This window comes from Parasteatoda tepidariorum, chromosome 4 (assembly GCF_982258835.1).
Source record: "Parasteatoda tepidariorum strain Cologne lab strain chromosome 4, Ptep-v5.0, whole genome shotgun sequence".
Lineage (NCBI taxonomy): Eukaryota > Metazoa > Arthropoda > Arachnida > Araneae > Theridiidae > Parasteatoda > Parasteatoda tepidariorum.
In genome coordinates this window covers 41,993,439-42,004,414 of record NC_141758.1, presented here as the reverse complement: position 1 = coordinate 42,004,414, position 10,976 = coordinate 41,993,439, and the positions used below count along the sequence as shown (strand labels likewise).

Here is a 10,976-nt window from a genome sequence, read left to right as displayed (position 1 = left end):
TTAAACTTTAAACATTGTTTCAATAAATAAATCATGAGATTTATTATGCGATGTTTATGCATAAATTATTATTTTATGACATATTTTTGAATCTATAACTTAACAGCTTCGTGGAAGAATATTCAATTTAAGCATATTAACTCTAAACATGAATAGAAAACATGGAGAAATAAAATATGTGGTCTTATTTGCGCTTGTCTAAAGTAGGAAAGAAATTTTTATTCAATGCTGCCTATTTTTATAACTATTTTTAAGCGATAATTTTTTCTGTCAATTAACGAAAATTAAGAAAAATTCTAAAATAAAACATACAAAATATTTTTAAATATACGATATGTATAATACAATAAATAAGAACCATGATGGCTCACGGGACAGAGCGATCGCCTTTCAATGAGGTGAACCGGGTTCGAGTCCCAGTCAAGGCTGGTCGACACGAATTCCGCATCCGGCTTGAACAGATCACAGTGCTGACGTAAAATATCCTCAGTGATAAACGGATTATTGGTTAGAGTCCCCTTGCCGTCAGGCAAACCGTGGGAGGTTTTCATGATTTTCCTCTCCATGTAACGCAAGTGCGGGTTAGTTCCATCAGAAAGTTCTCCACGAAGGCAAATTTCTCCCACTACTTGATCTAGGATTTCCCTTGCCTTCTGGCTCAGGTTCAAAATTACAAGGCTACGGAGTTGAACATTAGAAGTCGTAAACACAAAAAATTCGATGAACTGTTCAACGACGGTTATGAAAAAATACAATAAATACATGTTATTTATACAATGCATATAATATTATTAGGCATTTTCTAAACAATTCATGAAATAATGAGCTGCTTCTTTCTTGCACAAAGAAAAATAAATAAAACATTTGTATTTGCGAATAATATTGCTGACGTTTTGTGAAGAATTTCTCACAAATTTCAACAAAATGATTATTTTGTTGACAAAAATTAAAGTAGATTATGTTGTGATAATCTTCGCTTATGTAATACTTCTTATTAGGGGCTGTAAGAAACGAAATCTGGTTTTAAAATATCTTCAATTTAGAATGTATTTCATTATAATTTTATCAATACCTATAAATAATATGTTTGTTTAAATGTTTGGATCCTTACCAAGTTGGATTGTTGCATTTATTCATTCATCCGATCATTTTTTTAAAAATATAATTTAGTTAAGCGAATAAAAACGAAAGCTGTTACAACAACTGAAAATACTGAAGAACGCTAATAAAAATTTATAATAAATTATTTTTAAAAACCAGAAATGCATACTTGAGGATTTAAATTTAAGTCAAATTATATAGTGCACGGGTTTCCTTATTTTTTTTTATTATTATTATTTTTAATTTGTTTATCGTTACAAATTGTCTTTCGATTGCTGTAGAATTTTCGCACTTACGCAAATTTTTATTTTTTTAACTTATATTTAGAATCGATCACATTGCGATATATTCGAACATTGGCGATGTTTGTTGGCGCTAAATTTCAACTTTTAACTCCTGCCTGTAGACGTTCGTTAAAAATAAAGCACGTGATATAAACAAACAGAACTTTGTTTTGTTTCTGTCGGCTTTTGATCCTGTTGTCAAGTTAATCCCGATAAGTGATTTTTAACTGATTGGTTATCTGAAACAGAAAAATAAGAGTGATTTGATCGAACCTACTTGATCAGTGTTGCTCTGATCAAAAGTTTTTTCAAAGCGCGTATATGAACTAACAATTTTAAATAAATTATGAAGTGGCTCGTTTTTTTATCCGTCACAATTGCTTTTGGTGTTGCTAAAGGTATTCCTGTTAAAGAAAACCTTAAATACGACTATCAGGTATGTTCAAATTATGGTTTTTGTATGTTTAGAAATGGAAATTTGTTTTATCAAGCTATTCTGTTGCTGAGGAACTTTTATTCTACGTAAATAACAACGGGGCATTTAGTCCATTGGTAAACCTACTGTTCTAACAATGTAGAATTTACTTATGTGTGATACCAATATGTAAAATGCAGAATTGTTTATCTGTGGCTTTTGATAATCTTGTCATTTTTTGTGATACCAATATGTAAAATGCTAAATTGTTTGTTTGTGGCTTTTGATAATCTTGTCATTTTTTAGGATACCAATATGTAAATTGCTAAATTGTTTGTTTGTGGCTTTTGATAATCTTGTCATTTTTTGCGATACCAATATGTAAAATGCTAAATTGTTTATTTGTGGCTTTTGATAATCTTGTCATTTTTTTCTTTATAGAACTGCCCTCAAGGGGAAGATGATAAGCTTAATGTGCATTTAGTATGCCACACACATAATGATGTTGGATGGTTAAAAACTGTTGATCAATATTTTTATGGAGGTAAAGTAGATAATTTCTATTGTTTATTAATTAACTTTATATTTAAGAAAGTTGATCTACTTTTTGTAACAGCTGCTTTCAGTTAATCACAACATTAAATTCTTTTCGACTGGTTTCTGGATATTTTTTTGTCCCCGTTTCTCCCTCTTATAAATTAGAGAAAAAAGAATAAGGACATTTCTGTATCGTGATCTGTTGTGTCACCTACAATTGCCAAGGCGCCAAATAAATTTTACTCTTGCACAAAAAAAAAAAAAAAACGGAAGAAAAGAAAACTTAGAGTTTTGCATGAAGTAGGCTACAAAGTCATACCTTTCAAGTTAGTCCTCTTCTGTGATGTTTCTTTTTAGTTTCTTGCAGGCTGTTGCCAGGAAGTTGCCGTGACTTGATGTTGATTCAACTCATGGCATCAAAAATCCTCTCAAGTCATGGCTTGGAAAGATTTTCGCAGATTTTCGCTTCCCAAGCAAACCCAGCTTGTGTTAGTTCGTAATGTAAACAGTTTGTTATAACAGATCTCAGTATCAGCAAATCTGTTGCAACAGATTTTCAAGCAATGATCAATAATTTTTTCCCCACAAAACTTATCTTCTCTTTTTTTAAAAAATTAGTCGATTAATATATTTATTTAAATGATCAATACATTGCTAGTTATGTACTTTTTTTTCACAATTATGCACCTCATTTATTTGTCGAATGATAAGTTTGGCAACAACTTATTTCATTTTTTTATGACTTTGTAAGTTAATTGTGGTGACTTATAGATAGCAAATAGTAATTTTATTAAAATATGATCGCAATTTAAAAGTAAGCCAAAACTTTATTTAAATAATATGACATGCTATTTAGCCCTTAGTCATTTTACTATAAATTTTTATGTACTTTTCTAAAATAAAGTGTTTCTAATTTTTTAAGGTCTCATTTATACTCTTTATAATGTTTATTATTTTAGCTAATCAATCCATTCAGCGTGCTGGTGTTCAGTACATACTTGATTCAGTGGTTCAGTCTTTATTACATGATCCAGCAAAAAAGTTCATTTATGTTGAGACTGCTTTCTTTGCTCGTTGGTGGAGGGAGCAGCACGATTCTGTACGCCATTCCATAAAGAAATTGGTATGCAATGGTAAGACTTTTTTTTTCATTATATAATTTGTTATAATTAATATACTGTAAATTTAAAATTGATCTTTTTTAAGAAAATACATAATATTAAAGTTTTTTTCTTCATCCCAGAATTTAAAAATGTGTCCCTATTTGATATAAAAATTTACTATTATAAACATTTTTTAATGGATAATCACAACTAGTAACATAGTATGCAATGCAATAGACCATTTAAAAACTTGTCTGTTTTGTTATATTTTTTACTGCTTTAAAATATATATGTATATTTACAAAGTTGTAAACTCGAACATACATTTTTGATTCCAGTGTTTGCTTTGATTTTAAGTGCACTACATTTGTCGCTCTTGTATGTCACCTTTAAAATGTGGTCATTTAAAAATTTTCTTAATATTAAAAATACATTTATTCCAAAGTTGTGATTTTTAAGTTAAATTTCAAGGATTTATGCTTTAAATTTCATAGATTATTTTAATATTTTTGTTTTAAAAATTTATTTACTATTGAAAAGTTATAAATATATTCAGTTATTCATAATTTTGCTACAATTAACCATAATTTCTACATTTAAAATTCTTTAAAAGTTCAAATCAAATTCTCGATAACGAATTTGATTCTGACATTGTACCATACCATATTGTTCCATACCCATGATTACCATATATATAACATTAATTTGTTGAAAATGTCTGCTCTTTTTTGAATTTATAAATATATTTATAAATTTTTGAATAATTTTCAATATCTCAACTATAATGTTTTTTATTTTTTTTCTTTAATTTTTATAATGAAATTCTTTTGTTTTCCATTAAAAAAGAAAAAAATAACTATTAGGTTGAAAATTTGTGTAACAATATATACTAACAAATTTGCAATACAATGTTATTCCAGTATTATTTAATTTGTCTCTTGCATCAATAACTTTAATGTAACTATCTAATCAGTACTTTTTGCTCTAATTGAGTATGTACTAAAATTTCAGGACAATTAGAATTTATTGGGGGTGGATGGAGTATGAATGATGAAGCGGCTGCACATTACAACTCAATTGTTGATCAGATGACGTACGGACTTAGAATTTTAAATGATACATTTGGAAAATGTGGTGTTCCAAAAGTAGCATGGCAGATTGATCCATTTGGTCATTCCAAGGAACAGGCATCATTATTTGCTCAGGTAAAAGTTTATGACAAGTTATACTTTGTAATTATTTTACTATCAGAAGGAATCTAAGAACATGTGTTAAATCATTTTTTAAAAGAAAATTGAATGTACAATTTACATTCGGACCAGTTTGAAATTGTGTAACCATGTACTATTTCTATGTATAATATTCAACACTTAATGAGTAACTCAACTCTTCCTAGTATTCTTCTCTTATGTCACTACCAAGTTTTACTGAGCATTTGTAACATCTGTACCAAGTTTTACTGAGCATTTGTAACATCTGTATAAATTTTTACTGAGCATTTGTAACATCTGTACCAATATTTACTGAGCATTTGTAACATCTGTACCAAGTTTTACTGAGCACTACCAAGTTTTACTGAGCATATGTAACATTTGAGCATTTGCAACATCTGAAAACGTCCTTTCTCCTGTTTTTTTCTTTTTGCTAAACACCAGTTCTATCTCCTGTTATTAATGAGAAAGTAATATATTCAGGAGAAATTTCTATATAAAATTGTCCAAATGCAAAATGGTTCTTAATCTACCTAACTTGATGTAAGTTTGTTTGTTTTATGCTTAATTTGGATCTAAATGAAGAAAATAATTCAGAATTTCAAAAATAACTTTTCTGCAGGAAAGTTTTTGCATACTGCAGCTATTTTTTGTAACTTGACTTATAGAATATGCAATAAAAAGGCTATTAGTTTTATTATCTCTCAAAATCTGTAACTACCAATGATATAAAATGTCATATTTTCCCTGGAATGAATATAGCTGTTAAAACTTAATTCAACAATTGTGTTTAAAATTTAAAAAAAAATAAGTATTGAAAAATTTATAAATTTTAAAATCAAACATATTATAAAATTGTATTTATGTATGTACTTGCCATAAAAATGATTAGACTGTAAAAAGATTATTGTGCTAAAAATTGTCCCATACCATTCAATTAATTTCAATTTCTTTTCTATTGACATTTCTGTTTTTTAAAAGTAAATTGTATTTCAGTTTCACACAAGCAAACAATTTATGAATGTATATACACAAAAAGTTATGCCAAATACTTTTTCATGTTCATTAACAATTTTAGTACAATGTTAATTAAAATAGGTGAAAACATGCAAAGAGTTACTAAAATTTTCAACTTTTAAATATGTTTTAATCTAATGACTACTGGTATATATATATATATATATATATATATATATATATATATATATATATATATATATATATATATATATATATTTATTTATTTTTTTTTCATTTGCTACCTGATGATTTGTTGTTTTTTGTTCTAAGGCCATATATTTTCATTTCATTGACTTTTTGTCATATGTCTTAACATCATTGCACATAATTATAAAAATTATTAATTTTATTTTAATTATAGATGTACTTTGATGGTTTGTTTTTCGGTCGTTTAGACTATCAAGATAAAGATAAAAGGTTGCAAACTAAAACAATGGAACATATTTGGAAACCTAGCATAAATTTAGGTTTGAATTGCTTTTTTGAACTCTGAAAGAAATTTGATATAAAGTGTAATTATTTTATGCATTATTTTTATGTTGCTGATTTATCTTACTAATTATTAATTTAGTTAAAATCCATTGATCTCTTACTATATTATTATTTCTTTTTCTTAATCTAATTATTAGTTTTGAACTATATTTTATTAAAATCTTGATTTATAAATTGTATCAAAACTTTATGAATTGTGTAGATATTCTGATAAATGATGATTTGAACCAAAAATTAACTAGGCATTTATACTTCATAGTGTAAATTTAATCGCAGTGAATGAAATATAATAAAGGATAACTAATAAGTACTAAATAAACTTGATGTTTAGCAACATAAGCAAATAAAATATATTTAGCATAGACCTTTTCCTATGAAACATAATGATGTTATGTTTATTTTTTTTTCTCCATTTTTAGAAAAAGGGAGAAAAGATTACTTTCCTTTGTGATCTAACACTTTTAAATATGATATAGGAGATCAGTTATTAAATTGAACTCTCTTAAGACAGATGGATCAAAATTGTTTAATTAAAATGTAAAAGGATTTCATTTCATAATGTACATTTTAAAATACATAAAATTCATTTTTGTTCTATTTCCATGATACACAAGATAAAACTATCTTTCGTCTGCACAAATAGAAAAAGTTTTTTTTAAAAGAAATTTTGCTTAAAAGTAATAATTTTTGTTGTAGTTTAAATTTTTTTTTTTTATATAAAATTGCAATTGTTTAAATTGAATGTAATAATTACTTACCTTTTATAACTTTTAGGTAATATGTTTTTTTTATTGTAGGTGTGAGAGCTGATTTATTTACTGGAGCATTACCAAATTCATACAGCCCTCCAAATGGCTTTTGTTTTGATATACTTTGCGATGACCCACCAATAATGGTATTTCTTTTATGTAATTTTGATTTTTTTTAAAAAAGCAAATGATTGAATTCAATATTTTACAGATAATTGATGTTTTTAAACACATTTAATTGTTCCTTACAATGCTTTCTTACACATTTAATTGTTCTGTCACATTCTGATCTCACCCCTGTATATTGACCTCTTATTGATCTTAAGAATTGCTTTAAGCAAATTGGATTAGAAAAGAAAACAATTAGATTGGATTAAACTATTTGATTGGAAAATATGGAGTTATATATGTTAATTGTATCTATGTTAACATATTAATGTTAATTTTATATATATGTTAATGTATGTTAGTTATATATAATTATATATGTTATTTTATGCTTAATGTTAATTTATATTTTATTTTTGAGATGTCACAAAATAATAATATGCAATTCAGAAACAAATTTTTAGATTAAAAATGAGCAATTAATTTTCTGTTGACTACTTTTATATTTTATGTTTATTTTTATAAACATTTTCCCCTCCTTTTATTCTAGGATGATCCAACATTGAAGAATTTTAACGCTGATCAAAGAGTAGCTGAATTTATAAACATTGCTGAAAATCAGGTTTGTTCTTTTTTAAATATGCGCTATTTCTTTTGCTTTTCTTACATTTGCAATGGATATAAATGCTTTTATATATGATAATGAAAGTACAAATTTCAATTTCATTTTTGCTTTCTGAAAAATATATAATTTTTCTGTAAACTAATATTTTATTTACATTTTGGAAATTTTTTTATATTTCAATCTAGCATGACTATTTCTTGTTCTTACACTCAATTTTAAGTTGATAGTTAACTTAACTTGTAAACCTATAAATAATATATCATATAGTTTCCATACTACTCATGTGCATGGCTGTCATTTACTTCTTCCAATTAATCTCAACTTCATAGCTAACTTTTCTTGCAGGCTAAATACTATGCCACTAATCATATAGTCATGACTATGGGGAATGATTTCAATTATCAGAACGCTGCTGTTTGGTTTAAAAATTTGGACAAACTTATATTGCATGTTAATGAGAAGGTATGTGTAATTTTTTAAATGTTATAATTTGTGTATTTTTCTTCACATATTTCAATAGGCTAAATCTTATGCTACAAATCATATTGTGATGACTATGGGAGAAGATTTTCAATATCAAAATGCAGCTGTTTGGTTTAAAAACTTGGATAAATTAATAAAATATGTCAATGAAAAAGTAAGTATGTATCGTTGAAATATGGATTTGTGTATTCTGTATTAAAATGTATTTGTTTTTTCGTATTTAAATATTTAAAAAAATATATTTTAGTATTTAAGAGATTTCTTTTAAATAATATTTGTTCATAGAAACTCAAATTTTTCATTTGTGACATTAATTTCTTTATTCTTATTATTTATGGATAAGATTTAGTATTGTGCATCAAATTGTTATACATCGAAGTGAATGTTTTTGTAAATGAATTTTTACCTTTTAAATATTAAAATAATATTTTTTCGTGTAAAACTTCTCAGATTGACAAAGGATGACAACGTTTAAATCTTTCTGATTCAGATTTTCAACTCAGAGTAATTTTTATCTTTGTGTGTTATCCTTAATGTTTTATTTTCACTGAATATTTACCACAAGTTTTATGTTTTTTTAAATAAATGAGGTGATAAACAAAGTAAAACTTAATATTTCCACTTCTCTTAATTTGGACATTTTTTCGGTTACTTATTAAGTAATATTTACTTCCAATTTACTACAGGTTTTAGATTTTTACAATAAAACTAGATTTAAAAAATCCTTAATATTTTTTTTACTTTTAATTCAGAGTAATTTTAATGTTTGTTTATTACTTAATAATATATTCCATTATTTTTTAATAACATTTTTATTCCTTAGCAATCCAATGGTAGCCGTGTGAATGTATTTTATTCTACGCCTTCCTGTTATTTGAATGCTTTGAATAAAGCTAATCATTCTTGGACAGTTAAGACTGATGACTTTTTACCTTATGCAAGTGATCCTCATGCTTATTGGACTGGTTATTTTACAAGCAGACCTGCTTTGAAACGTTATGAAAGAATCGGAAATAACAAACTTCAGGTGTGCTCTATTTTATTAACTTTATCAATCTTTCTTAATAACTTCAATAGTTGCAATTTTAATTATAAAATTATAATTCTTAGCTGTCTGATTATCAAGAATCACATGACAAGACATAGATAATTATATTATTATTACATAAGATTTTTAATATATATTAGATGCTAGTTTTGTTCATAGTTTAGGTTATACGATCATGAAATTTGAAAACATGAATCAAAATTTTTTGAATTGAGTGACACAAGTGCATGATATTTTGTTGTAATACTCGACTTTATGAAATGTATAATATTTTATTCTTAAATTCTCTTAGTTTTTAAAAGCATTTTTGTAATATCTGTATAGTAATTAAACTCAATAGCCGAAAAAAAATATATTTGTTTAATAAAGACGTTCAATATATATATAGCATGTGCCATTTAGTTGAATTAAAATGGTAAAACTCATGATACATCTCTTTCTGTCTGTAGAATAGTTTTGTTGCAAACTGAGCACACTGTGTTGCATGGTGTTTTTCTCTATGAAAAACCGATAAAAATTTCTGTGGTATACATCACGTGCAGCTTCATTTATTATATATTTTAGCTAATTTATGAGCTCCGAATAGGAAATATATTTAGACTAATGGAATGTTATTGAGTTATATGATTATAATTTTTAAGTAAATCAAATATATCAGCTGTTATGAATATATTAAACAGATATGCAAAAGTTAAATAGGTTATAAAATTGCTGCTTTAGGCTTACCCTTTTCAAAAGAAATAAATGAAATATTAGAAAGGAAATATAATGAATAATATATGAGATATATAATTTCTGTGCTAATTTAAATGCAACTATTTTGCATCAACCAAATCACCATTTAATAATGATTTCAATTTAATATATTTAATTGTCAGTTTCCTTTATCCTCTAGGTTTGTAAGCAGTTGGCAGCCAGGACAGATATTGAAGAAGTTACCTTACATTTTATGAGTAATAATATACTATTTATTTACCCTTGATCAAATTTTTCTTGGGATTTTTAGTATGTAAAATGTTTATCATTTTTATTTATTCAATGTTACATTTCTATTTGATGAATAATAAGTTTATTATAAATATTACAATTTTCTCCCCTACTGGTTTTAGGACTTGCATTTATTTTGTTGGTTCTCAATACTTTCATTACTTTAAGAACTTTGATTTCTGTTAAAGAGATTTTTAGACAAATATAACATTCTGCTTTTAATCGCATAAAATGCTGATTTTTGAATATAAAACTTCAAACTTTGCTTTGTTTCTATTTCAAGATGAAATAGCTAAATCAAATACTAAAATGTATAATTAGCGATTATTCAATTTTATCTCTTAATGTTTTTTTAAATTATTTCTTTTAAATTGAAGAAGAAATCAGGTTAGCAATTTATAGTTTAATTAAAGCCTTAATATAGTTTTTATTAAAAAATTAAGTTAGCAATTAATTATATTGTTAGATGATTTTTTGGTAACAGTTTAGCTGAGTAATTTTAGTTCAATTTTGTCTAAGGCATCAATACTCAGAGTGTTCAAAGCAGAGGAGAAAAACTTGTGAGGGAAATAATTTAAATTAAGGGATTTAGATTTTTTTTTAATGGAATAATTGTTATCAGTGTTAAAAATTAAAATGTACTTCTATGCTTTCAAAGAAACCTTATGTTACTAAAATGGAACCTGACTATTTTGGAAATCAGTTGCCTATAGAGATTTGTAGCATTTTATTGATATTTTAGAAGATTAGAATATTTAGTTTTCAAAGTTTATATTAATTCAGTAGCTCTCAACATTTTTACTTCCCCATTTC

At 25.9% G+C, this 10,976-nt stretch overlaps 1 protein-coding gene across 2 annotated transcripts in view; it reads left to right on the top strand.

The window, feature by feature from the left end:
* Positions 1-1,450: 1,450 nt before the first annotated feature.
* LManII (Lysosomal alpha-mannosidase II) overlaps positions 1,451-10,976 on the top strand; it is a 30,778-nt gene continuing 21,252 nt past the window's right edge. Inside the window, exons 1-10 of one of the 2 annotated variants that reach the window (XM_016074312.3) lie at positions 1,451-1,821; positions 2,242-2,344; positions 3,297-3,470; positions 4,452-4,645; positions 6,033-6,138; positions 6,961-7,058; positions 7,571-7,642; positions 7,991-8,107; positions 8,952-9,155; positions 10,072-10,129. In XM_016074312.3, the coding sequence (XP_015929798.1) occupies positions 1,732-1,821; positions 2,242-2,344; positions 3,297-3,470; positions 4,452-4,645; positions 6,033-6,138; positions 6,961-7,058; positions 7,571-7,642; positions 7,991-8,107; positions 8,952-9,155; positions 10,072-10,129 (1,216 nt within the window). In that variant the 5' untranslated portion in view covers positions 1,451-1,731. Of the gene's footprint in view, positions 1,822-2,241; positions 2,345-3,296; positions 3,471-4,451; positions 4,646-6,032; positions 6,139-6,960; positions 7,059-7,570; positions 7,643-7,990; positions 8,108-8,165; positions 8,283-8,951; positions 9,156-10,071; positions 10,130-10,976 lie in introns of both variants that reach the window. The other variant, XM_043047027.2, reaches the window with a different exon arrangement.